At 41.5% G+C, this 27,126-nt stretch overlaps 4 protein-coding genes across 5 annotated transcripts; 2 read left to right on the plus strand and 2 right to left on the minus strand.

Annotated features, from left to right (window-relative positions):
• Positions 1-234: 234 nt before the first annotated feature.
• LOC136495412 (ubiquitin carboxyl-terminal hydrolase 4-like) lies at positions 235-6,409 on the minus strand. The gene is made up of 6 exons (XM_066491355.1): positions 6,144-6,409; positions 3,490-3,606; positions 2,043-2,141; positions 1,543-1,728; positions 1,275-1,456; positions 235-965 (listed from the first exon to the last, which is right to left on the minus strand). Exons 1-6 carry the CDS (start codon positions 6,264-6,266, stop codon positions 566-568), a joined length of 1,107 nt encoding a protein of 368 aa, XP_066347452.1. The 5' UTR covers positions 6,267-6,409; the 3' UTR covers positions 235-565.
• Positions 6,410-8,996: 2,587 nt separating this feature from the next.
• LOC136495407 (synaptonemal complex protein ZEP1-like) lies at positions 8,997-18,109 on the plus strand. 2 transcript variants are annotated; one of them, XM_066491344.1, is made up of 20 exons: positions 8,997-9,156; positions 9,293-9,444; positions 9,544-9,593; positions 10,346-10,553; positions 10,631-10,756; positions 11,440-11,538; positions 11,865-12,541; positions 12,637-12,885; positions 12,978-13,106; positions 13,187-13,255; positions 13,353-13,463; positions 14,227-14,334; positions 14,409-14,519; positions 14,606-14,692; positions 15,923-16,012; positions 16,100-16,192; positions 16,324-16,407; positions 16,493-16,555; positions 17,153-17,283; positions 17,797-18,109. In XM_066491344.1, the coding sequence occupies exons 2-19, from the start codon at positions 9,294-9,296 to the stop codon at positions 17,249-17,251; spliced, it is 2,604 nt and encodes an 867-aa protein (XP_066347441.1). In that variant the 5' UTR covers positions 8,997-9,156; position 9,293; the 3' UTR covers positions 17,252-17,283; positions 17,797-18,109. The 2 variants fall into 2 exon arrangements, with proteins under 2 accessions (XP_066347441.1, XP_066347442.1); XM_066491345.1 differs by having other exon boundaries at positions 16,508-16,555.
• A 120-nt stretch (positions 18,110-18,229) lies between these two features.
• LOC136495410 (sugar transport protein MST1-like) lies at positions 18,230-21,843 on the plus strand. Its single transcript, XM_066491353.1, has 4 exons — positions 18,230-18,724; positions 19,016-19,338; positions 20,277-20,909; positions 21,019-21,843. The coding sequence occupies exons 1-4, from the start codon at positions 18,589-18,591 to the stop codon at positions 21,457-21,459; spliced, it is 1,533 nt and encodes a 510-aa protein (XP_066347450.1). The 5' UTR covers positions 18,230-18,588; the 3' UTR covers positions 21,460-21,843.
• Positions 21,844-23,077: 1,234 nt separating this feature from the next.
• LOC136496443 (probable plastid-lipid-associated protein 2, chloroplastic) lies at positions 23,078-26,505 on the minus strand. The gene is made up of 3 exons (XM_066492113.1): positions 25,945-26,505; positions 24,647-24,845; positions 23,078-23,620 (listed from the first exon to the last, which is right to left on the minus strand). Exons 1-3 carry the CDS (start codon positions 26,409-26,411, stop codon positions 23,309-23,311), a joined length of 978 nt encoding a protein of 325 aa, XP_066348210.1. The 5' UTR covers positions 26,412-26,505; the 3' UTR covers positions 23,078-23,308.
• Between the last annotated feature and the right edge of the window lie 621 nt (positions 26,506-27,126).

Genomic DNA, 27,126 nt, shown 5'->3' on the forward strand with positions numbered 1-27,126 from the left:
CTGGCATCACTGGTCACCACACGCTCACACCTCACCCGAAAGTCGAATCGAGATGTATATTTTAGCACATTGACGACAAATGCAAGCTATTACACAGAATTTCAAAGGAGAAGCAAGTCTCCTCTGAAGGGCGAATCATTGGAGGCTTTTAGTAGAAAATACAGTACATGAATCCACTGCACGATAAACTGAAAAAAAGAAAAACAAACATGCCACATGATTCCAGCGTGTACATGGATCAGAGCTGGTAAATGCATTCAAAGTTATGAACTAGAATTGATGTACAGTGTGCCCAATAGTAAAGTCCCACTCTTTAACAAAAGATGTTAGCCCTGAGAAGAAACTGGTCAGGCGAACTTAAAAATTACACCTTATTTCATCGTTGGGAGCTAGATTCCATTATCCCCTGTACACTGAAACCACCCAAAATCTGGCGTCCTCACCTCATACAACCTCTTCGATTCCATGGAGGTAATGAAATAGTAGCTGTGTAGGTACAAGAGTGAACTTGCAAGCTCCAAAGAGAAAAAAGGAGAAAAGGAACAGGGAAGGTGAATAAACCAATCTAACTCTTCCCACCAAGCCCCTCGTAAAACAAGATGTACCCATGGTCTGTGTTGCCTGAGTATTCATGTGAGGAACCGAAGAATGTTTGTAGGGTCTGCTCTTCAACCATCTCGACATTTTCGTCGTCGAAGAACAACCAGTGGTTGTGGCTTTTGACAAGGCTTACATAATGCCCATGGTTGGGGCCACTTCCGACATGGACCACAACAGCAAAGAGGGAGTACTCAGTGTCTACGTCGTCGGATGTATTACTGAGCTTCAGTTCCATGGGGAATACAACCCGGTATGAAAGCTTCTTATACCGGCCAAGCTGCTCAATGTACTTGAAACGCTTTAGATGGATCACCAATATGTGGGGAGCCTTCTTGATCTTCATTCTCTTCTGTGCTTCTTGCAAACTGGAATGCGACCAAATAATGGAGTTCAGCAGTAACAAAAAACTAAAGTCAAGATGATGGTCCCTTCCATAAGGTAGCTACAGCATGATATTTTTCAAAATCTACAGCATAAATTGGGTCCAACAACGGTATGAGGGAACCAAGGTTACTCAGGGGTCAGGGCTTTATGCTGTCGCGGAGATCTACCAAAACAAAGTGCCCCCACCATGTAGGATGACAATGACCAGTAAAATTGACATAATTCTAAAGCAAAGAATGCTGATGATGATGACAAATAAATACAACCCAAGGGAAACATGGTATAGTTACCTGCAGCATTTGTCGCAGAAGAATTTATCCTCTGCATTTAAAGTCTCTGTAGAACAGAAATTTTTCAGGCAGCTTGTGATAGAACTATTTTGTTCAATGTCAACACTAAGATCAAGAAATGTTTCATCCCTTGCAGTTACTGTTTCACATCTTAAGCATCTTGTTTCGTTGGTCAATAAGCCCTGCAAAGTTTTATGCATGTAAAGATGATGATAACTTGAATCTAGAAGAAAAGATACACAAGGCACTTTTCAATTAGTTCAGTCACCTGGAAATTTTTATGGACCAGAGTAACTGGTGGTTCTTTTTTAACTCCATTGGCTAAAGGTTGAACTGGGCCATTTGGAGCTTTTTCAGGAGATGACAATTGGGGCGAATCCTTAGCAGCACTTGACTCTTTTTCCAGAATATCAACAAGTTCATTCAAAAGGAAATTTAAGAACTCATGTGCATCCTACAAAGAACCATGGAGACATTTTAGTCAAGAGAAGTGGCTGTTTTGGAGCTACCATAAAAACTAATTCATTCCTGAAATAACTGCTTTTGAAGCTACCATAATAATTAAAACATTTCTACAATAGCAGAAAAATGTGGGCACATCGCACATGAGAACACATGCAGCACTACACTACAAATAACTCATATCCATTACTTAAAGCTAAAGTAAATATTGCTATACAGTTTGTTACTGTGTCAATCCAACACAGTGAGACTACCATACTACAGTAGATCAGATGAAATACATTGCTATAACATGGTGAGAATTACCTGGTGCATGTAGCTGCGAAACAACTCATTCTGTTTCTTCACTCTCTGAACAAAACGTTTTGGAGCAATAACACCGGTCTTTTTCTTTGCTTGGCTTATCTACATGATACACAATGAGCACCTCTTCATTCTTTATGGTGGAAAATTTCAATATCATGCAGTAACACTGATACACAAGGATGAAGTGAAACAATGCATTGACAACAAAGATGTCAAGTCAAAGACCTTTACCATACAAATTTAAATGACATCAGGATCATATTATATGCAATGTTAACAAGTCATCCGACTAATCTTGATTAGTCAGGCTGATAGGTGCCATAGCAATCAGTTATGCACTGCGATTAGTCGGGCTGGTCGGTGCCATGGCGACTAGGATCAATCAGACGATTTGATAACATTGATTATATGTCCGGTAATTAACAGTAGAACAGCACCCATTACCTTAAGCAAGTTGTCCAACAACCAATAGCAAAGCAAGAGACAGTACAATAAATATTTTATAGCCACAGGCACCAAGCTCACATTAAGTACGACTTGGCATGAGATTCATTATTCAAATGCCAAGTGGTGATGCTATCCAAGCATGCCACATGTGCATGCATGATGCATCCATGAGTGGGTATGTTGCACGAAATTCAACAGATGCATATAATATGTAGCGATAGGCCTATAGCAAAATCAACACTAACAGGGGGTTTCAACTCTTAAAATAAAAAAAGGGCGTACCAAGTGCAGAGAGCTCCCGCTCTGTGAACAACTAAAAAATATGATTTAGCAGAATATGGGTTTTCAGCTTATATGAGTATTATACTATTATATCACTTTTAGTAGGAACCAAAACTAATTGCCCAACACCTAAATATATTAAACAGCATAAGGAACATGGAGTGCCAAGCAAAGAACTACATATCCATGAATGGACCTCTATTGGCAGTGTCATCCAAAGAAAGCTATACATATACAGCTAGGACACTGCACATGTTAGAACTTCAATGCAGCTAACAAAAGTTAGTAAGCAGGAATGCAGCATATATCCTATCAGGAAAGGGCCAGATAATTGGAGATTTTCAAAATATTAATGTGTTAAAGCCAAAAAGGTATCTGCCAATAACAATAATTAATAAGCTCATATAAATATATATAGAAAATGAGAAGGATTTATTTCATTTACAGTGCCAAGCGGGTAAACTCTACACAACTATCGTCACCTCAAAGCAAGACAAAATAGACATTCTTTGTACAATTGTACAGTTGTACCACATGAAACCCAGATATAGCACTACAGCTGCCAACCTATGGAATCATCGTTTCAACCTCTAGTCTAAGTGATACCCAAAAAAAGTCAAATTTTACCAACAAATTACGACACTCTATGCTCATTTTTACAAAGTAATAACATTTAGAGTCATTTATATCATTTGGTATAATCCTATCTACATGTTACCTGCATAAAAAGGTCGGCCAAACAAGTCAAAAGATTTTCCTCAGCATCACCTGGAGTTTTGTTATTTGCATAATATTCCAGTAACTGCTCCCTGAATGGAATGCAAAAATAAAGTGCCTGAAACAAGAGTATCAGTGTCAGATTTATGAAAAAAATGCATTTGACAGAAATTATACCATACTAAATACAATATTTTGCACTGAGCTAGCATATGAGAAGTAGAAAGTATTGACCATTAGACAAAGTTATGTTACACTGATCTACCTGGTCTTGGATCATCTCAAGACAGCAATTGCAAATTGCAATACACATTAATTATCATCTCTTAGTTTTTACGCTGAACACAGAACACAATGGTGCTGGTGCAGCGGGAGAATTTGACAAAGTGAACACAGCAAATGGGGGAAACAACAGGATTGGTTGCTATTGGCTTTCTTCATGTAGTGAACAAATATTGAATGCTTGTAACTCGTAAGCAAAACATCTTATCCAATGGCATTAACTCCATGGGAATAATTTGTTAGTTATCACAAGCCTAGCTAGTTGTTGCAATGTACTGTTAAACTACAGAAGAACGAAACTCGAAACCTAATTGGTTCATTGATTTCACTGCTTGCTCCAGACAGCTAGCAATTTGCTAAAATTTGTCCAATTAAAAGACAACAGGAAACCCACTAACTCAAGGATATCTCATACTACTTACATGCAAATTATCAACGGCAACAACAAAGCCTTTTAGTAACAAGCAAGTTGGGGTAGGCTACTTGCAAATTATCAACATAAAAAAAACTTTCACCAAAGACAAATTGGTGTATGTTCAGGAACCGAAGCAAAGAATGCAAATATTCTAAAGCGGACAAAGACAGTGAACTGCAGATAGCTGCCTACCTCAGCATCTAATACTTGTATTAAGAAAGAAAAATTGCTCTCATACAACATAATGGAAGAAAAATTGCTCTCATACAACATAATACTCCTTCCTATACTGGATTCTATTTTACCACTACTTACTTTCACCTTTTGCTCCATCGTACCACATTCCTATATATAGGATTGACCGATTGAAGATCGAAAGGACAGAATAGATCGAAAATCCAATCAACACTGCCTTCATCTCTCCTCGTCTTTCCCAACACTTCTCCTGCATGGAGCATTTATCCTTCTCGCCCCAAGCCTGCCAGTGTCAGACCTCATCCCAACACCAGTGCCTCCCAACCAGATCCAAGCCTCCTGCAGCCGCCACTGCCAAATCTGGCCATCCCCAACGAAGCCACCGCCCCATACAGTGGAAGGTTGGAAGCTTGAACCAGCAGCCGAAGCATAGCCTTCATGATGCGCTGTACTCTGACTCCTAGGAGACACTTGAATTGATGAGTTGCTGTGGTGCGGCAGTGGCGAGGAGTGGCAAAAGGTGTGGGGAAGAAGCTGGGGTGGTACCAGCGGAAGGGCATGGTATTCCCCATGGTATCAAGGCCTGCAGGAGTGGGTTCAGGAGGGCAAGAATGACCAGAGAGAAGGAAGATGATGCAAGAGGGATGGGTGAAAAGGGAGGTGGTCTAATGCTAAAATAGTAATCCAGATATAGGAAGTCGTATGTTTGCAAAACAGTTCTGTGAGTGGTATATAGGCAATTTGGCCACTAAGAAAAGGAAACCCTGTGAATTACTGGCTACTTAATATGCTATAAGAAGATGTAGACAGGTTTTCAAAACAAAGTTTTGATTAAATGACTTGAGTAGATGACATATTCCAACTTAGGTATTCAAGTCGCTCTTCTAGCTCGACAACCTGGTGCAAATGGTTTGGGTTCATGCTCAAGGAGATCTAGACCAGAGGTAACATTAAATAATCAAGGCAAGTGAATCACGGAAAGTCAGAAGCAATTAATTTCCAGAGTGGCAGTTTTCAACTAAGAAACGGATACATGCAGGCATTATCTAGACACCCCTAATTGCAAAGCAGTCTTTGCATGAAGATTCTAAATCTGTCAAAAAAAACGCGGGGGAGAAAAACACCTCTTGTTAAATATTTCAGTTACATGCCACAGCCAGATTAAAATTTTCAAACCTATGGATTTTAGAGCTATCATATAAATGGGTGGTCCTGAGATGCAAGAGGATTGCGCTTACATCCCAACTACAAGTACTGTGCTACTGGCCGTAGTCTGTAAGCATGCTACAATGGCAAGTGTTCAAAATGATGGATATCTATGCGTTCGTAACTTCTTATATATATACTTCATTAGGCTATGAAGCTAATAATGATGGTACAGAGTTAGCATAACCAAAAAATCATATGTCAGGCAGCTCAGAACAGTTTGGACTCACATTACCAAAGGACTTCTCATATCAGCACATATGTTACATTACAGTAGCACAATATCGAATGCATTGAGCAACTACTATACAAACAGTTTCGATTGATTTTGTCAAAGGATTTTAATCATATCAGCACACACATCACACTACAAACGCATATCTCGAATCTGGCAAGCAAGTGCTAGAACAGCATAATATCTAGCATATACACACCTGCCGCCTAAACAGATAAATAAAAGCACCAACCAGGCCGTTTCACCACACTACCGCGCTTACCAGTATCAAGCCAAGCATAACCAAGCATCAAATCTACTAGCTGTTGGCACGTATCCATACCTGAAGGACACTGTTGCAGTAGCAGGTGTTGCCGAAGTTCTCGAGGCCGAAGTAGCGCTCGCCTTCCGGGAACTGGTCACCGAGGGCCTTCTCAAGCTTGGAGCCGCTGGCTCCCATGACCATCCACCGGTCCCACCACCCAGAGGCGGCGCCGGCGAGGTACCGGAACCCTGACCCGAGCCCTGAGCGGCTCCTCTCGGCAGCCGACGAGGCCTCCACCGTGGGCGATCGCACCGGATTTGCCGTCCTAGGGTTTGGTGGCTCGCCGCGCGCGCGCGCGGCGGAGGGAGGGGGGGGGATAGGAAGTGGCGGGAGGCCGATGTGAAACCCTAGGGGTTTCGATCCGAGTGGGCGAGCGCGGCGAAAGGTACGAGGATTGAGGAAGTAATCGCTGCTGCTGCTTCTGCTTCTGCTACTAGCACTGGCGCTGCTGCTCCTTCCGTTGGGGATTTCTCGCCTTTTTCGCGGGCGATGAAACGGGAGGACTCGCTTGATTTAGATCGGCCTCGCCTTTGGTGGTTCTTGCCTGTTTCTGTTCGTGGGCAAGCATTTCACTGGATCTGCGGGACCCGCCTATCAGTATTTCTTTACTCTCTTTCTACCGCAGATCTGAGCGGTTTTTGTGGCTGCTGTGGTCTTAGGAATTCATCGTCATGCAACTACTCCCTGCATCCCTTCTTCAGGGCCTGATTGCATTGAGTAGCTAGCTAAAAATTAATTTAAATTAACTCTAATACATCTAAATAGAAGGACTAATAGGTGGATTAATTTTTTAGACAAGTCTTCAACTATTTGTTAGCCAATAACAGCTAATGTAAAATAATTTTTAGCTCAACTAATAACTAGTCATATGTATTTTAACATGTTCTAAATGTGGTTCCCCACCTTCCAAGAAATCAAACATACTTAACTTTCTTCATATATATATATATATAAAGTAAACTTATTTGGAAATATAAATATTACTGATATATTTTATAAATCTAACAAATTTGGAAAAATTTTGCCAGCACAAATACCATGATAACACTTAAAAAGGAGCAGAAAAAGTACATCATAACAAGAGGTTTCGTGTCTGCTGGTTACGGTGGCTAACTAGCATCTTGAAGAGACATTTTAAACGCATGTTTTAGATCTTATGGTCTAAGACTTAGTTAGAAAAAATTAAAGACTAAAATTTTAGACCATTTTAGTCACTTGAGCGGTAAAGTTTTGTAAAGTTGGCTAAACTTTAGACAACATTTCTTAAAAGTTAAATGGTCTAAAGTTTAGTCATGAGATTCAACACAGGGTCTAAGCCATCACTTGGAGAGCCATTTGAACAAAAATCGCTCTCCATATCTTTTCGTCCTCCAACAGCTTATCTATATCTTGTATGCATTCAACAAAATCAACCCCACACTGTATCTTTGTTTAGCAAGAAATATAGAATAGATGATGTACAGAAGTTGTTTGATGTTTTTTTTTTTGCTAAAATCTAGGTAATGATATAAAATGACTTTTGAAGTTACTCTTAGTTTCGACGTTCTCATTTTTTTTTCTTTTTTTAAAGAAGTTGTTTTTAAATTTGACCATATATATAATGGATTATTAATATTATGATGCATAATACGTATTATTAAACTAACCATTGAATATACTTTATAATAAACTTATCTGAAGATATAAACGTTACTAATATTTTCTATTAACATAATCATTTTTTTAAAAAAAATTGACCAATACAAAATCCTAGACGACATTTTTTTAAATAGAGGAAGTACGCCTTTTATGACAAATCATGCGTCCAACTCTTAAGGGCCTGTTTGGATCCCCTGTTTTAAACTTTAGAGCTAAAATCTCCAAATAGGTGGTTTAAAGTTAGCTCTAAACTCTAGCTCACCTCACATTAGAGCTTTAGATATCAAAAGTGAGTTAAAATGTTCTAAAGTTTTTAGAGCTCTAAAGTTAAAGAAGGGGATCCAAACAGGCACTAAGTTCGGCAAGAGAATGGAGTTTGGAAAGAACACAATAAAGGTCTACCATGTCAAATCTAGTAAGAAATAGGAGAGGGCTAGCAATCAGTTCCGAATAAAATGTAACTTTACCGTTACAGTGAGACATGTGTTTTGGTTGGTGATAAGTCTTTATTCTTAAGGGCCGTTCAGATCCTTTCATTTGGAGGAATTAAAATTTACTTAATAAATTAGGCTATTTGGTTTGGAAGTTGACATTCCACCACTTTTCAAAGTCCATGTATAATTCTATCTTAAATTTATAGGGTGGGAGATGAAAATTGATTCTATAAATCACCATTCTATATTTCTACTTTGCAACTTATAACACGCTCTTTAACTCGTTCCCCTACGACAGAAATGCAACACATAAGTATCTCTCTCGTATAGCCAATAATAATATACAAATATAATCCATATACAACATATTAGCTTAATTAATATGTGGCTAAATTATGATTAAATGAATTCAATTACAAGGATCTAAACAAGGCCTAAAGGTTATTAATTATACTAGTTAGTTTTTTTATACCAATTTGTTTATCTAATGTGCTAATAAATATTATTATTGTTTCAATTATTTGAAACCAAAATGTTTCGCTGACCATTGGCAACGTAACGCCCACGGAAAGAATAATAAAGAAGGAAAAAAAAGAAAGAAATACGAAAAAGAGAAATTGCAAAAAAAAAGTGAAAAAGAACGGCCCAGGAGAAGGCCCGCGTGCTGTGCTGGCACTCTGCCTGGGCCGAACAACCGACTGTACTGCCGCCGTCCGCCGCGCGCCGCATTCGTTTAACTTCACCCCGCGTGCGCGTGCGCGCGCGCTTGCTCGCTTGCTCCCCACGCATCCCCATTCACGATTCACCATCACCCGCGTGCTCGGTGCTCTCTCTCTCTCTCTCTCTCTCTCTCTCTCTCTCTCTCTCTCTGCGACGACTGGGTGTGGGCTACCGCCGCCGCCCTACGCCAGGTGCCGAGGCCTTCGTCGGTCTCTTCTCCGGCGACGAGCACCCATCAGGTATTCCCACCCCTTCTCGTCCCTTCCTGCCGTGCGATTGTGCGAAACCGAGCACCCAAACCCTAAGCTATTTGGCTATTTGATGCCTACTAACTTTTCACCCATGTCCTCGTATTGGGTCCGCCACCGTTGACAGGATGCAGAAGCTATCGGGGTTTAGGAGCCTCGAGGGGTTCCGATCCCTCGCTGGATCCGCCTCGACGGCCATGAAGGCCGCAAACCTCAGGCCCTCCCCGGATACCGGGGGTACTTCGTACGGGAGCTTCGCCAATCTTAAGATCACAGCAGGTTCTGATTTCGTTTTTGCCTCCACTTTGGTTTGACAAGCTATATTAATCTATGTGTCATTACTGATGTTTTCTCTTGGAATTTTTTGTTTGGTTGCAGAGAAACTGGTCAAGGAGCAGGCTTCAGTGAAGACTGATCTAGAAATGGCGGTATGATTTCTCAACATTTTGCAACGTTTTTGCCTTATGGTGGAACTTTACTTGCTCAATATATAGCTCGTATGATTCGATTGCATAAATTGGAATCATTCCTGAAATTTACCCTGGTTGTTTGAAGTCGATGTCTGCACCCTCTATAGCTAGTCTGCAGCTCGTGATTTTACTTTCTCTTTGCAGTGTTTCCCTTGTTTATTTCCCTGAAAGTTACATATATATTTTGTATTGAGTAATTTGACCCTTGGTATGTTGGAATTGGATGTTGTGCCTTTTCAGTATCACTGGAGTCACTCTCATTTGTGTAAAAAAAGGATCACTCTAATAATTTTCTGGATGCATGTACCCTTTGAATTCATACTTTTCCTCTGAAAGAGCTCTGAACATTGCTCACTTGCAAAATCTGGGAAGTCCACCTTCCCATTTGTCACTGTTTTGTTCTGTATGTTCTTCTTTTGTGCTGATCCTGAACTTAACTAGACAAGAGACATTGCCTCTTAGGAATCTATTATGTATTTTAATAAGAAACATCTGTTTGGTGCGGATAGTGCTATTAAATTCAGAGTGACACAGTATATGGCATTGTTCAGTTACCTTTCGTGTTGCAAATGTTCTGGTGCAATAGGTTAAATTGGCTCAAGTGTGAAGTGAGTTTATAGGCATGTATCATTGTTTTTCAACACCAACTATTATTTTGGTCTTCGTCAGGATTTCTTATTACTGATGCATATCGTTTTATATGAATTCAGCATGTCAAATTGAGAAGAGCAACAGAACAGATAAACCTTTTAGAGGGAAAACTTCAACAAGCTGTGAATGAAAATGCAAAGCTTAAGGTGAAGCAGACTGAAGATTCGAAGCTCTGGCAGGGATTAGATTCGAAACTCTCCTCAACAAAGACCTTGTGTGATCAACTGACTGAAACACTGCAGCAGCTAGCTAGTCAGACAGAACAAGGTAAGTTATGGTGACATTTACTTTGCCCAACTGTTGTTCAAATCTGACTGGTCACTGGTGAAACAATACACCTACAGCTGAGGAAGATAAGAAGTTTTTTGAGGAGATGCTTGGGAAGAATTCCAAAGATCTGGATGCATTCAACTGCCTGTTGCGTGATTTATCAACAAAACTGGAGGATGCAGAACAAAAGATAATTTCAGGTTGGTCGGTCTATGAACAATCCACAACCAGCACAAGTTAATGGAGATCTGTTTAGAATCAACAACTTAGTAACCTTATACTATAACTGTGCATATGTTCTGTACCTCTGGGTACACTGATATGATACATTAATATTGGTTCTCCCTCCTGTCACATTTTGGCGTTGCATCACTTGCTCCACAACCTTCTGATCATTCCTTTGATGAATGGTGGAGAAAAGTTGATAATGCTGCTAGTGGAGATCTGAGGAAGGGTCTGAATTCTCTAGTCATTCTTGGAGCCTGGAGCATTTGGCGGCATAGAAATGACTGTGTTTTCAATGGTGCAACCCCAAATGTTAATATGGTTCTGGCTTTGGCAAGGGAAGAGGCCCATTGGTGGAGCCTGGCAGGGCAAAAGGGATCTCCCTTCTCACTGCCGGAGGAGCAGCCTAATGGGCTGCTGTAGTTGTTGGGTCGTCCTTTTGTTTTAACCGGTGATTTAGTTTCCATGTACTAGTGTGTGTGTGTGGGTTTGGGTCTATGTATGACTCTCTTCTTCTATTAATACAATGATACACAGCTCTCCTGCGTGTTCGAGAAAAAAAAATGATACATTAATATCTGAGTAAACAATAATCTGCAATGTTCTAAGTGTTTCTGAAATAATGTGACAATAAAGTCTCTTGTCCTGTTAATTTTAGGGCGACAGGAGATGTTGCAGATCAAACAAGAGAAAGAAGAGATGGATCAAAGTTACAAGGAACGACTGTATTCAAATGATACTACGATAAAGGAAAAAGGTATAAGTTAAATTTTCTGTAACAAATGATGTGTCAGAATTGGTATTGGTCATATAATTAAACTGCATCAATAGGATACAGGAACAAAGTAGCTGGGAATGGGCAAGTAGTAGAAAAGTAGAAATGTGATGAATAAGTCCATAAAATTGCTGACTTCTTTGGTTCCTTTTTCTATTCATTTTAATATCCCACTTGTTTCATTCCCAAACTGTGGTGGGAGTTTGAGGAAATGGAATACGATATTTCATCCAGTGGTTTCCACTTTGAGGTGTGCCTAACATGCAACAGTATTAACCTGAATAATATAACTTAACTTATATATGCAGATTCCCTCATCAAGCAGTTGGAGGGTTCAGTTGAGGAAAATAAATCCCGCTTGATATGTCTTGACTCCCGCTTGCAATGCATGGAGCAAGAGCTGAAACTAAAAGATGATGTTTGTACCAACCTGAAAGGAAACCTAGCAAGCAGTGAAAGTGAAAAGAACAGCTTGGAGCTTATGAATAAGGGACACATTCTGGAAATTGAAAAACTATGCCAGGACAATAAGGATCTTAGGGAATTGCTTAGCAGCTTCATGGTTAAAGTAACTGAGCTAGATAAAGAGCATGCCTCTGTGTCAAGTCATGTGTCTAGGCTGATTTCTTCATTTGAAAGGTTCTATGAAATGGCCCAAGAGGAGAAAATGCTAATGACAAGATCTTCTAAGGATAATTTTGAACATCTCCAAAGCCAGTATGTAGATTTGACGTCAGAAAACAATGCTCTGAAAACTGAAATTGAAGAACTGAAGTCCAGACTCATAGAGTTTCAGAGAACTCAAGAAATTGTTATGGTTCAACATGTTGAGGAATGCCAAGTGGCTGAAGATAAGATCAGAAGATTAGAGTCTGAAGCTGAAGTTTCTGCCTCCAACATCAATCAGTTAGAAAAATTAGCTTCTGAACTACAAGGGAGAATTCAAAAGTTGCTAGAAGATTCTACCCTTGCTGAAAATCACAAGGTTTGTCAACTATCTGGCCCTGTTACAAATTCATTTGCTATTGAAAAAATATTGATGATGTGTAAGCTTCCTTACTCATGATATTGTATATGCAGCAAGAGTTGCTTCAAAAGATTTTGAAGCTAGAATCAGATAATCAGGAGCTTCTAGGCCAAGTGCAATCCATTATGGAAGAGAAGTCTAATAATGCTGAATCTCTGCAAGGAGAGATAACTAAGCGTGACCAGCAGGTTAATACACTTGAGAATCAGATCAACCAGCTTCGCAGTGTTCTGGATGAGAAGGAGCAACTCTATCGTTGTTCTGTAGAAAGAGAGAAGATTTTGGAGGACCAGAAATTACAGGTTTGTGTTTTTTTAGATCTTTTAAATATCATAATGTGATGGTTTATAGATAACATAAGTACTTAACACAGCCTTTTGAATCCAATGCCCAGGTCGAAGCATCACTTTCTGCAACAGAGTGCCAACTTAGTGAGGCAAAAAAACAGTATGATCTCATGCTTGAAGGTGAAAAGATAGAGCTATCCAAGCATTTGGAAGAGCTATCTCTCAAAAATGACCAGGTATTACATTTCTATTAGTTGCGGAGTACTTTGGCTTCTGGATCGCAAATAAGTTACAGTTTTGCAAATGAAATTTACAGGCGATCAATGAAATCCGTAAGAAATATGAACTTGAAAAGATAGAAATTACTAATGCCGAAAAAGAAAAGGTAAGTTAGCTTCTATTTCAGAAATTATTTGTGCTAGATGTCTAGAATACTCAAGTTATTCTTATGCCATAATTTTTATGAATGTTTGGAAATTCAGGCAGAAAAGCTCATAAGGGAAATTGAAAACAAATGCAACGAAAAGATATCACAGAACAAGCATGATTCTGAGAGGTATTTGATTTGCCTTAAGGAGGAACATGGCACAATGGTAAGTTGAACGAGTTTGGTTTTCTTCATTTTAAGCAATTAAGTTTACTCTTCCTTAAGACTTAGTGCATGTGTTATGAGTTATGACATGGAATGATGCAAAATGTTGGTGCTGAAATAGTTGGACAAAGTAAGCCAATGCGTTAAGGTGCTGATAGCTTGGACTTTTATACAGACTTGCATGGAGACTTTCTTTTAAGGGTTCTCTGCTGAAAAGGTTTAGTACATCAAAATGTTACCAGACGTCCTCGGTGTTCCTTTCTTCAAATTGCAGTTCCTAAATGGCCTTGCCATGTTGATAAAAAGAAAACCATACCAAAATATCCTAAGGTCAATTAGTTTAAAGATTATTTCTAGTACTTTAGGGTGAGCACTGAAGATGGGTTTAGTGATTTACATTATATTCATCTGGCACACAGCTCATAGCATACTGCTGACAAAATTGGAGGCTCCAATAGCACTTTGGTTTCCGTTTGGTTTCGCAGCAGCTTAGATATGATATTCCACAGCATGATATCCAATAAACCATTTTAAAATTATGTTCCTGTAAAATTTTAGGCTTTCAAACTGTTATTGCTATAACTTATGGACCTACATTGCATAACTAGTGAAATACTAATATTTTTTTTAAGAAGTCTTATTTAACTGTTTTTTACATGGTGTAAAAAATAGGATGTAATTAAATGCTACACAGTAGCTAGTTTGATTAAAAGTGTGTATTCCCCCCCTGAAATGACCATGAAGGTTGATTTGCTGATATTCAGGTGGCGAGAATTCAGCAGGATAATGAGCATAAAGAGTCAATTCTCCAGGCTCATCACAAAGAAGAACTGCAGCGCATTCAGTCCCAGGCTGAGAATGAATTGAGGGAGGTCAGTAACAAATTCTGCAACAAGCTTTGATCATGGAAGTTTTCCAGACTGATGAAATCTGTATAAATATGCAGAGGCTGTCATTGCTCAGAAAAGAGCATGAACTTCAAATAAAATCACTAAGGATGCATCATGATGAAGAATGCCAGAGGATGCAGGAGGAACTGGAGCTTCAGAAGTCCAAGGTGGTGATTGCCTGATTGGTATTTTCGTCGTTTTGACTTTTGAAGATAGTCACTTTAGTAAATACTTAAAGCATTCTATGGTGCAGGAGGAGAAGCAAAGAGCATTATTACAATTACAGTGGAAAGTAATGGGAGAAAGTCAACAAGTTGATCAAGAAGTGAACTCTAAGAAGGTTCTGTCTACTCACCAAGTTTGGATACGTTCATAACTAAGTGATGTACATGTCACATGCATTCAATGTTTGTTTTAGTGTATTGATTGCATAGCATGCTAAGCCTTGAACATAATTATGTAGTCAATATGTTCTCACTAAGTAAGGTCAATTGTCTCACGGAATGGATACCTTGTGCAAATAGTTTTTTGTAGGTTCTACATTAATCAGAAAATATTTTTTTCTAGGTTCCGCATTTCTAACATAGTGTTCTGCCCCTACCGAGAGAATCAAATTGACAAAATAACTTAATGGTATTACACTACTATGGCTCTACACCTTTGTGGCCTGTTATTTCATATGCAATTAATTGGGCCTTATTCTGATTGGATTGCAATGCTGTTTTACACCCTTCGATGCTTTTTAGTTCATGTTGTTTGGAAAAGCAAGTGTAAAGCATCCATAATTGTTAAAGTAGTATCATGTTTGGAATGCACATATGGTCCAGTAGCACTACTAATGAAAGAATATGTTATTTTAATTTTCAATTTGGCCATGCAATCATTAATTCAAACAGAAATTAAATATAACCATTAGTTTCATTTCTGAATTTAAATCTTACATGGACATACTGCAGCATGGTTTGCTGTGCACTTTTGTCAGTTTGTCTTCTTTGAATTCATTATATGCTTTGATTTATTTTATATGCATGGACTATGGACAAAGTGTAGGTTTCAAGCCCTCCTGTTCTGCACTGGGTTGCTTTGGCACATTGTGATTTTCATTTGATTGTAATCCTACTTATACTTTTGTTGCTTGCAAATATCTGAACAAAATCTTCATTCAATGCATGTATATCCTATTTTCTGGAGTACTAGTAGCTGTGTTTCATATTTGTCATCCTGATCATAATTCTCTCTAAATGGTATTACTAATTTCTTAGACGAATCAATGAAGTAGAAAACATTTTGGTTCATCTATCTTAATTACTAAGGAAATAGTCTGATAGCTAAGGAAATATGCTAAATCGCAAGGTAGTTTTCCATCTAGATTTTGGCGAAGTGCTTTTTGAAAATTGTTAGAAAAATGCATATGAAGTTTCAACATGTTGGAAGCACAAGGCTGGTCCAAATTCCTATCTTGTTTTTTCCCTGTTTAAGTGAGACATCAGTTGATTCTCCTTTCTAATTTAGCTCGTCATGATGCCTTGTACATGTTACTCAGTCCTTACGAAGTGCATAGATTTTTCAGGAATACTCTGTTTCGTCGATTAAGAGGAGAGATCCATATGGAAGAAAAGAACATGAGGTCCAGTTGGCAAGTCCGGAGACCAAACGGAAGGTAAGATGCCATTATTTTCAGTGGTAGGCTGTGCAAATACACTTATTTGAGAAAGTTGGAATCAAGTCTTTTTTTGCTATGTTTCAGGATGTAAACTTACCTGGGATTTTAGAATCACCAATTTCGAACATGTTGAGAAAGGTAGACAAAGTGTCTCAGGACATTCCTAAACATAGAAAGGTGATTACTTCAGCAATTTCTTTATTTTTTGTAGCTTGAGCTAGCATAGGTCAGATTATGTTTTCCTGAATGCAATAATTTGTGAATTTTATATTATCCTGTGGGGTTTCTCACTTCTTTAGTTAAAATAGGTAACACACCATGAATATGAAGTTGAGACAGCAAATGGAAGAATCACAAAGCGCAGGAAAACTAGGAGCACTGTCATGTTTGGTGTATGAACTTTTACTGCATTCTTTACATTTTCTATGCATTTTACTAGCTATCTGTTTCATCCATGTTTTCTATCATATTTTTTAGGAACCGAACACTCAGAAGTCTTTGCATAATACTGCTGACAAAGATGTTACAAAAATAAAAAAGGTGTGATGGTTCTGCAGGGTGACTATTTTCTTATTTTCTATTCACATTCTTACATAAAAGAATCCACAAAAAATATTTTTCAGTGAACCTTATTATGTTCTGTTAGATCAATGCTTTATGTACAATTGTTGAGTTCTAATCAAATTTAGAAATCCTTTTTGAACTTTAGTTTTTTCTAATCTATGGTCCATATGTTGTTTGTAATTTCCTATAATTGCTATTTCTATTAAAGTTTGTGACATAAGCACATTCATAATTGACATCATACGACATAGCTAACAATTTCTCAAGATGTGGTAAGCATGATACTTCCAAAGGAGACTGTATTTTGATGAGCTTCCTTCCATACTGTTTTTTTTGTTTTTATTTATCATTACATGACTGCTAAATTCTACTTGTTTTCCTACTTTGCCTATGATTGCTGATGGAGTAAATGCATCTGAATCGAACCAAAGTAACCTCTGCTCTGTGTTGTGTTTCATCATGTAACGGAGTTGAATTAGAAAGTTTTTAAGGGCAACTAATCAAGACATAATTATTTCCTATACATTGTGTATTTTTGCAACACTGACAGTTATGATGTGCTGCATCCTGCAGGTTCCTACAGGATCCCGTGCACATCCTGCAAACCTTGGTGAATTATTCTCTGAGGGTTCCTTGAATCCATATGCTGACGACCCTTATGCTTTTGGCTAGAAGGTGATAACTTGTTTGCGTTTGAAAAAAAGGTGATAACTTGTTTCCTCCTTGGCAGATTTTACTTATTGAGCAGTACTACACTAGTCATGCGACACTGAATACACCCAATACTGTTTCATTTATCATTTATTAACTTCTGAAGAATGGCAATCTTAACCTGGAACTTGCATTTTTCGAGTAATTTGAACTGGTTAAGACAAGACTAAATTCAACTAGAGCTGTTGGATGACCATAACTATGGTTTGAAAACCATAATATAACTTGGTACCTTGCTGAGTCCGTAACACATTTCTTGTTAGTAGTTTACCTATTCTCACCAAGTCTAGTTCATGATTTTGGGTTAGCATCGATTCCAGTCTTTTTATTATCAACAGTTTGATCAGCAGAAACTGCCAAATTTGTTTCTTATCATCAGTATGCCATATTTTGGCCTGGAACTAAGCATTACATCTGCAAATTGATAGTGAATCCTTTGATGGGTTATTCATGGGAGTATAGGTGTCTTTCTGGTCTTGAAATTTGAACCGAATCTCGTCTTGCAGCCTACGCCTGGAAGTATCATCTTTGCAAGCACGATGACGAATTCTGGAACACAAGTACCTCCACCATGTTGAATCAATAATCCTGCAGCCTTTCCCTGGTCATATGTCCATCCTAGTGTACATGACTGCCGTTCACTCATGTATCTTAACCTGTGAAGCATTGCTACTGCAATAAGCATCATGATTGTCTGATTTTTTTTAGATTAAGACGATTGTCTGATATGTAGGTGATTTGTGAACGAACCGTACATGTCATAACTACGGAGTAGCGGAATATCCTCAGATAAAATGCTTACCAGCCTCAGCATAGCTACTGGATCGGTATGTTTGTCTGATAATATGCCGTCGACCGTACATTTGTGAGTGAACCGTACATTGGTCTGATATGCCGTCGACCGTCGTGCGGTGCTGTTGGATCGGTATGTTTGTTCTTCCCGCCGGATGCCAAGACCCGGTCGAGTCCATGGGCTCGGTCTGGATGTGACACCGGCACAAGTGTTTCACAGAGATAATATCTTCAGTGCTCACTGCCTGATCTGAGCTCTTGCACATGGCATGATTTGAGTTAACGCCATGCCAGTCAGTGTCAAAATATTGCTCGCACCAATAAACGTGGTCTCGCCATTTCGATATTACTAGTCGGACTTCTTCAACTTGTGCTCTATATATGATAGCAGTTTAAAGCTGAGGAGAAACCCTATATCCATATGCCTCTTTCATCTCCGAAGCAAAGCGAAGAGGAATTGGACAGGGTTCTCTGTTCTCTCGCGGCAGGGGACGAATAGGTGAGAGATGGCCGGAGGTGTCATTGTTCCGAGCGATGGCCCTGCCACGGACTACGGCGGAGGCCTGACGCTCTCGGTGTTCATGACCTGCCTTGTGGCTGCCTCGGGCGGCCTCATCTTCGGCTACGACATTGGCATCTCAGGTGCGTGCGTGCTACTGCCGCTTCTTGTGCTCAGTGCTTTAGTAGCTCCATCTCATGCACAACGATGCATGCTCCAACTTTGCTTGCCTGCTCGTATTAGTTCCCGGACAGCTGTTGAGTTAACTCAGCAGAAAAATTCTACATTCAAAACAACAAATTCTGTAGTTGGTAGCTTGCTCTGAACTCTGAACGTCTCAGGACGCCTAACCTGTTCGTCTGTTCCTGAACTGAAACACGGTGATGACTACTATAGCTGACCCTGTTGAGTGTTGATTCGATCATCAATGCAAGGCGGCGTCTCCGAGATGGAGCCGTTCCTGCGGCGCTTCTTCCCGCGCGTCCTGGAGCGGATGGCGGCGTCGGCCAAGGGCAACGAGTACTGCCTCTACGACAGCCAGACGCTGACGGCCTTCACGTCGTCGCTGTACGTGGCCGGGCTGTTCGCGTCGCTCGTGGCCAGCCGCGTGACCAGGGCCATGGGCCGGCAGTCCGTCATGCTCATGGGCGGCGCCCTCTTCTTCGCCGGCGGCGCCGTCACCGGTGGCGCCGTCAACATCGCCATGCTCATCGTCGGCCGCATGCTGCTCGGCTTCGGCGTCGGGTTCACCAACCAGGTCAGTTTCAGTGTCCGCCTCCGCCCTGCCGCGCCATCCGGCAATGCGTCACGCGCATGTGCGCCAGAGAGGTTCGTCCAAAGTCTCCGGCTGATGACACGGACTTGACTTGGCCGGGTTTCACTGCAGTCATTGGACATCGCGGTAGACTTTTTCACTTATATACATAGCTATTACGGAGTACTACGTACTAAGAGGCCGTTCGGCTGGCTCGTTACCAGCCGGCTGGCTTGTTTTGTCTCTCACGAAATCACTGTTCACGTTCTGTCAGAATAGTATTTTTCTCTCACAACAATCAGCCGGAACAGTATTTTTCAGTCCTGCCGAACAGGCTCTAAACTACTAATTAGTTCCCGGACAGTGAGGTCATGGACAGATTTCGTACTAAATAAACAGGCCATTAGAATTATCCTAGAATGAAAGATCACCGAGATATTTTTCGAGCATTGTTGCTTAAATATTTTCAAAAGTCCACGATAGCGAAGCGAGTGCTGGCCAATATATTGGATAGTCGCGATTGATGACGCGGGCATGTGGGATCCGCGGGAACAAAAAAAAAAGTATCTTTGTTGACTTTGTTAGTCCAAAGCTAGAACTGTCCTATCCGGTATGTCGGTACTCGAGTAGAAAGTGGATGAAAATTTCCCTTTTTCGGGTCTCCGCCTTGGTGGCTTGGTGCTCGACCACGAGATCGCCAACGCCAAACAATGGGATGTTGGCATGTTGCCAGTTCAAAAGTCAGCTTGTCAGGACTCGTGTGTCTTTGGCTCGATGGTCGGGCATAATCAAAAGGGCAAATTGGCAAAAAAAAAAAAAAAAATCTTCGTTTTCTTTTGGACTCGGTAGCAGTCGCCATTAGAGCCCATCTGTGAAGCGATGTCCTTACTGAAGGCCCATTAGAGCCTGTTTAAACTTAAATTTGCCAAACCACACTGCAGGCCGCGCCTCTGTTCCTGGCCGAGATGGCACCGTCGCGGTGGCGGGGCTCCCTCACGGCGGGCTACCAGTTCTTCCTGGCGCTCGGGGTGCTCATCGCCAACCTCGTCAACTACGCCACGGCGCACGTCCCCTGGGGGTGGCGCGTCTCCCTGGGGCTCGCGGGCGCGCCGGCCGTCGTCATCTTCGTCGGCGCGCTCTTCCTCACCGACACCCCCAGCAGCCTCGTCATGCGGGGGCGCGCCGACCGGGCCCGGGCGGCGCTGCTCCGGGTGCGCGGGCGCGACGCCGACGTGGAAGCCGAGCTCAGGGACATCACCAAGGCCGTGGAGGCCGCGCGCCAGAGCGAGGACGGCGCGTTCCGCCGGATGGCCACCAGGCGCGAGTACCGCCCGCACCTGGTCCTCGCCGTCGCCGTGCCCATGTTCTTCCAGCTCACGGGCGTCATCGTGCTCGCCTTCTTCGCGCCGCTGGTGTTCCGGACCGTCGGGTTCGGGAGCAACGCCGCGCTGATGGGTGCCGTCATACTCGGCGCGGTCAACCTGGGCTCCCTCGTGCTCTCCACCCTCGTCATCGACCGCTACGGACGGAAGGTGCTCTTCATGGTCGGCGGCATACAGATGGTCATCTGCCAGGTATGTCATGTTTTATTCTACGTGGATGCATGACTGGAGGATCAATGTGTGTTGTTTCTTGTGGTTTCGTCTCTAATAACTAACTCTTGGCTCTCGAACGACGACGAAGGTTGCGATTGCTTGGATCATGGGGGCGAAAATCGGCAAGGGCGGCGAGGCGGCAATGGCGCATCCATACGGCGTGGCGGTGCTGGTGCTCACCTGCCTGCACACCGCCGGGTTCGGGTGGTCATGGGGGCCGCTGGGGTGGGTGATCCCGAGCGAAATATTCCCGGTGGACATCCGGTCGGCGGGGCAGGCCATGAACGTCTCCATCGGCCTCTGCCTCACCTTCGTGCAGACGCAGTCGTTCCTCGCCATGCTCTGCCGCTTCAAGTACGCCACCTTCGCCTACTACGCCGCCTGGGTCGCCGTCATGACCGTCTTCATTGCGCTCTTCCTGCCGGAGACCAAGGGCATCCCGCTCGAGTCCATGGGCACCATTTGGGGGAAACACTGGTACTGGAAGAGGTTCGTCGACGACGGAAAGAGCGACGTGGCACTGACCTAAGGTGGGTGATAGGCACATGAAGAAAAGGAAAAGGAAAAGAAAAGAAAGAAAGCACCGGTGTGGAATGTGGACTCGTAATATTTTAGTGTCTGTGGCGTGACCATTTGGCATGCCAACGTGTATTTATATACTCGTCGTTGTGATTTCGTGAATTGTGATTATGAAAGTACCCTCTAATGAACTCTCTCTAGGAAAGAATGCAATTCTAGCACAGTGTTATGGTTTAGTATCTTAAGTTTGATCAATTATAGATAAAAATGTATCAATATTTATGACATCAAATAAATATCATTAGATTAATTACGAAATGTATTTTCGTAATAAATTATTTTAGAGACGTAAATGAGAATAGTATTCACTAGAAATTTGGTCAAATATAAACCACTTTTGATGGCACGTAACTCATAGTTGCATTTTTTTTTGGACGGGTGGAGTACCATGATATACTACAGTAGCTTGCTCGAAAACTTTAGGTTCTGTTTGGAATATAAAAAGTTTTACTTTAACTTAGTCTCATGTACCATTTGGCGACTTCTCATTCCAGAAGAGAACCTTTCTAACGGCGCTGGTCTCACATCAGAGTTCCATTGAAGTCAACGACAATCATCGAAACAAGTCAATATTTAGAATCTGTCAGGGTGCTATGACACATTTTGGTTCATTGGGCTATGTATTGTCTAGATTGTGATACGATTAATAACCAAAGGAAACATAATGCTAATATTGTAGGGTTCGAATTTATGATCTGAAGTAGGATCAATGTATCACTCCGTCTAAATTGATAGTTATCTGAACATGACCTATTCCCATCCCTTCGCCTTGGTTCACCAGAAAGCCAACTACACCCGATTCCCCGTACCGAGACTTAGTTATAGCAGTGGCGGATGCACGATGCGGGATAAGGGGGGGCTAAAACAATGGATATGTTGATTTGCATGAAGATTTAATGGTGAAATCAAGCTTTTGCTACAGTAATTGGGCTTGAAATCAAGAAATTAGGGGGGGCTGGAGCCCCCCCTTTGGATCCGCCGCTGGTTATAGGCGTAGCCGTACTCTTGGGGCGATGGAGGTACCCATGGTAATGGTATAGGTAATCATAAGGTGGTGAGGATGCCGATGCAGGCGAACATAAAAGGTTGCAGTAGAATAGAGCACACAAAAATGACGAATATGTGGGGCACCGTATTCTGCAGCACTACTTCAGCGGTATTTTTTTTAGTGAACGAACAATGTTTTCGTCTCAGAACAAATCAGTATAAGCATCAACATAAGCCAAATTTCAGCGAAACAAACGGGGCAAACAGATCCTAAATCAGAAAATTCAAAAGAAACACCAATTAATCAACTAGCAGGAATGAGAACCCCAATCAACGATCAATAAAAGACTCTCTAAGACAGCCCATCAATACGATCAGCGACACGAGCTCTAGATAGGGGCTGGCAAGAGAGAAACCCCCAATCAGTGATCAAGAAAACACTCTCAAGTGGTGGATCAGTGTGATCAGCAACACAAGCTCAAAAAAAAAAATGCTACCCCAACTAGAGACCCTCATGGCGATCTTCCTGAGGGCTCGTGTAGAAGCGGAAACTTCAGTTCTGAATTTAGACCGATACCATGTAGGAGAATAGAATTGTATGATATTGGATAGCTTGCATGGAGCGTCTTGGGTGATATATACAGAGTTTATATAACTTCGGGATTAAACCAGTCCTAGTCATGATATACTCTAATGACACGAATTGTATTCACAAGACAACACGGCACCCAAAAAAAAAGAAAAGAAAAGCATAAGCAGTATAACTACTTCAAGGTTCATCTTCAACGATCATATACTCGGGATTTTGGATCTCAGTTTAGAAGAGTACTTCCCTCCTTGAACAGCACAAAGATGCTGCTGCCATCGCCTCTGGAGATCCTGAGCTCTTCGTCAAGGTAGGTCGTAAGCAACCACGATTCGGCGTTGTTTGTCCTGATCGGTATTTTCAGTGGAGGCTGATCAGATATGGTCTTTGCAACCGAGGATGCTGCATTTTCGATAGAAGTAAATATGCCTTTCAGTGGACTCAGGTCGATGTTCTGTCCAAACAATTCAAACTTCTCTGGTAGCACAATGGAGTCGGTCAACTGTGGTGTACCAACAATGCCTTCATCAAATTTGATCTGCAAGGATTCAGAATCATGTGCTCAGTCAGAACCATTTATAGCAGAGAAGCTCTATGCTCAAGTATGGCAAGTGGGTTTATGAAGGCATGCATTGCCCTATTTGTTTGTTTCCAAGGCAGAGTTATTCGGTGTTGTGAGCACTCCCAGGCATTGGATCTTAAACCGCCTTAGATCTCTGCTTGGGAACAGACCTGCCTGGTAGGGTTCAAAGCAACAACCTCATACAACCACAAGATCAACCGAGGCCCCATTTAGTGGAGGTCTAGCCAGCTCTGGCTCTAGTTCCTTCATGCAATATAGCTGAACTATAGCAAGGAAACATTTAACTCTATGAGATTCAAGTATTCAATCTTGCACGAAAAAGCCTAACACTCTATGAGATTCAAGTATTCAATTTAACTCTGAGATTCAAGTATTCAATTTATTCGTTTTCTTGACTTCAATGAACATTTTGGCGCTACTACGTCACAGTATTCATACCTAGGAGACACAAAAGCCATGCACTTCCTCCGACCAAAAATAAAGTCCATTCAGACATCAGCACAATCTTTAATATGACACTTTGACTAACAATATCTTTATAAATATAAAGTCTTTGATGGAAAGGATTATACATATGAAAATATAGTTCATAATGAACTAGTAAGGCTGATCTTATGTTGTTAGTTCATATAGAATCCTCAATATTGATAGTCAAAGGCAAAAGATACTTAATTCAGGAGAAACCTACAGAGACTCATATTTGAAATCACAAGAAGTAAATCTTTACAAAATTGGGTGAATCTTTGTTGTATATCCAAAAAGCACCAAATTCAATTCAACTTCATTAAATTAAATATTTATATATTATGCCGTCTAGGTATGCCAACAGGAAAAACATTATTAAACAGAGGGAGCAATTTGTGAATCATAGTGGAATTAAGATTTAAGAACATCAATGCATGTGAGTGTCTGAAATAGTCATGGTAAACTGCTTTCAGTCATAGAAGATGAAAAATGGATACTTCGACTACAGAATTTCACCTGTACGCGCTTGGGGCTTCTAATTTCAAATTTTGCATTGGTGGCAACTGAGGTCGTAGCCAAAGGTCCTGAAAACTTGATACAGTTTTGCACTGTGAAGTTCTCGGAATCAATGGTCTGTGATATTTCCTCCACCTTCACGAGCTCAGGCAGATTTCCAAACCCCAATAGTGGGAACAGTTGGGAAAATGATGTGTACCTGAAATCACATAATCAATCAGACTCCTAAAATTCTTAAGGCTGCAGCAGAGCAGCAGTGTAAGTTTAACAACAGTTTCACTTCAATGGACTTGTGCGATATTCTAGTTGGTCAGTTTCAGAAGCCAGAATTCTGTTAGTCACGATGTTGACTGCATGTGCAGTGATCAAAGCAGTGAAGTGGAAAATAAAAATCGATAGAATTGCTTTTATTTTTTTTTCTTCCAGTCCAAAAATCATAATTGGTACATTCTCAACAAAGTGATAGCAACACCCAACTGACATTGTTTGTCATGTAGGTTTGTGCATCTGCAGAACAAAACTGAAACCACATTCCGCATACTTGAAAGTCAATTAGGTATGTGTGCTCTGCAAGCTCAAAATATTTACCAGGTGAATAAGCAACCACAGAAGTGAAATTTATTGTTGGGCCACACAATTTTGTAGCATATGTGGGTTCTATTGTGAACCTTGAAAGGAATCCGATGCTCTTAGTTTAACTAGAGTAGGATAAAGCGATTTCTGAATCTAAAGTGTTTTCTCAAAAATCAAAGACTGGAACAATTTCTCAGTAGACCATGTCATGCTGAAATTATTCGGGGGAAAAAAAGGAAAGAATCAGTTCGTAGAAGATTCTTAACAATTTTTCATCAGCCAATACCAATCTGAGAGGTAAAATCCAAAAGAAACTCGAACAATAATTGTCCCACTCAAACTATGCAGTTTTCAGTATCGATCAAGCCGTACGCAGAGTAGCAGATTTTAGCGCCCACTTGTAATAAGCATTCAAAAGGCATGAGATCAATTTCACCAATTTAAAGCAAACACAAATTTGTAGAAACTTTGCTGACAACACAAAATATCAAATTGTACAAGTTTTCTATCAATCACTGTACCAAACTCAGAAGTGAAGTCAGAAAGGACGTGGGCAACAAATTCCCCAGTTATGGTGAAATTTCCGGTAAAATTAGTGCCCTCTTGTCCTATAAGTTCAGGACACAATCAGATGAATTTCACCGACCACGAGAGACAACGGTACTACTCCAGCTGCTGAAGGGGGGAAGAAAGAGACCGGGATCAAAAGGGGGACGGTTTCTTACGCGAGGATCCACTTGCCGTTGAGGAGCGTAAGCGCCTCGGTAGGCGCCGGCGTGGGGTTGCGCGTCTCGAGCTGCGTGATGAGCTCCAACACCTTGGCCCGCGACTCGCTGGACGCCCGCAGGCCCCGCTCCGTGCCGTACAGCGCATCCTTCAGCTGCGCCTTGAGCTCCGCGACCTCTCTCGCCTCCGGCGCCTCCGGCCCCTCCGCCACCGCGGTCCCCGTGGCAGCGGACCCGCCCTCAGGCTCCGGCCCCCACTCGTCGTCCTCGGGCTCCGGGTCACCGCCCGAGCCCGGCGGCGCCGCCGCCGCCCGCGCAAGGACAACGCGGCGCGCAGAACGCAGGGGTGGGAAGCGCGGTGGGTTCGGGAACGCGAAGGCGCCGGCGCTGCGGCGCTTAGACGAGGACGAGAGCGACGGGGATGGCGCGCGGAGGACGAGAGCGTTGAGCAACGCGGATCCCGCCATGGTGCTGGGTTCTGATTCTGTGCAAGCTTTCTCCTTCCGTACCTTTGTCCGGCTTCCTGTTTTGTTTCTGGAAATGGTGAAGCGTGGTAGGGTGGTACTCCATTCATCCACAAAAAATATATAGAGTTCTTATTTTTCGAAATCAAATAATTTAAAAAATAATAAAAAATATTAATATTTATGATACAAAATAAACAATACTAAATTAATTACAGAATATATTTTTATTATAAATTTATTTAGAGACATAGATACTAATATTATTTACTAAAATTTAATTAAATTTGAGCTAAGGGAGTAGATGATAAAATGTATTTGTTGGAGAGTCTTACTCTTACACTCCTCTTGAGCGTGCTAGAGAGAGCGGTTGGTTCTTTTCCTCAATTCAATGGGCCATGAAAAACGTGGACCTTGAAATACTACAGCAGAATAAAACTGGATGAAAATAGAGTAGATATTTATCTCTGCACAGGAAAGGGAGAAATGGGGCGGGCAGCGTTTGCGACACACATGAAGGTCGGAGTCTAGAAGTCTAGAACTCTTCCTATAAAGGGGCCGTTCGGTTAGGCCGTTCCCGGCGTGGAATGGCCAGAAATCAATCAACACTATGATAATTTATCAAAGAAACAATGCGGCCTGGATTCAATCTCACGTAACCAAACAAAGCGTAAATGGGCGTGCCTCCTAGGCTCACACTGAAGTCATGAGAAACCTT

This window comes from Miscanthus floridulus, chromosome 12, assembly GCF_019320115.1.
Source record: "Miscanthus floridulus cultivar M001 chromosome 12, ASM1932011v1, whole genome shotgun sequence".
NCBI classification, from domain to species: domain Eukaryota; kingdom Viridiplantae; phylum Streptophyta; class Magnoliopsida; order Poales; family Poaceae; genus Miscanthus; species Miscanthus floridulus.

What these genes read in the sequence shown, in the direction of transcription:
- LOC136495412 (XM_066491355.1), bottom strand. Translation starts at nt 6,266, where the DNA reads ATGGTCATGGGAGCCAGCGGCTCCAAGCTTGAGAAGGCCCTCGGTGAC. An exon ending in TTCGCAGCTACATGCACCAG is followed by an intron (nt 1,729 to 2,042) that starts GTAATTCTCACC and finishes GGTTCTTTGTAG; the next exon opens with GATGCACATGAGTTCTTAAA. An exon ending in TGGTCCATAAAAATTTCCAG is followed by an intron (nt 1,457 to 1,542) that starts GTGACTGAACTA and finishes AAAACTTTGCAG; the next exon opens with GGCTTATTGACCAACGAAAC.
- LOC136495407 (XM_066491344.1), top strand. Translation starts at nt 9,294, where the DNA reads ATGCAGAAGCTATCGGGGTTTAGGAGCCTCGAGGGGTTCCGATCCCTC. An exon ending in AGGAGGAACATGGCACAATG is followed by an intron (nt 13,464 to 14,226) that starts GTAAGTTGAACG and finishes GCTGATATTCAG; the next exon opens with GTGGCGAGAATTCAGCAGGA. An exon ending in GTCCGGAGACCAAACGGAAG is followed by an intron (nt 16,013 to 16,099) that starts GTAAGATGCCAT and finishes GCTATGTTTCAG; the next exon opens with GATGTAAACTTACCTGGGAT.
- LOC136495410 (XM_066491353.1), top strand. Translation starts at nt 18,589, where the DNA reads ATGGCCGGAGGTGTCATTGTTCCGAGCGATGGCCCTGCCACGGACTAC. An exon ending in CTACGACATTGGCATCTCAG is followed by an intron (nt 18,725 to 19,015) that starts GTGCGTGCGTGC and finishes CATCAATGCAAG; the next exon opens with GCGGCGTCTCCGAGATGGAG. An exon ending in TACAGATGGTCATCTGCCAG is followed by an intron (nt 20,910 to 21,018) that starts GTATGTCATGTT and finishes ACGACGACGAAG; the next exon opens with GTTGCGATTGCTTGGATCAT.
- LOC136496443 (XM_066492113.1), bottom strand. Translation starts at nt 26,411, where the DNA reads ATGGCGGGATCCGCGTTGCTCAACGCTCTCGTCCTCCGCGCGCCATCC. An exon ending in AACGGCAAGTGGATCCTCGC is followed by an intron (nt 24,846 to 25,944) that starts GTAAGAAACCGT and finishes ATGTGATTTCAG; the next exon opens with GTACACATCATTTTCCCAAC. An exon ending in GAAGCCCCAAGCGCGTACAG is followed by an intron (nt 23,621 to 24,646) that starts GTGAAATTCTGT and finishes GAATCCTTGCAG; the next exon opens with ATCAAATTTGATGAAGGCAT.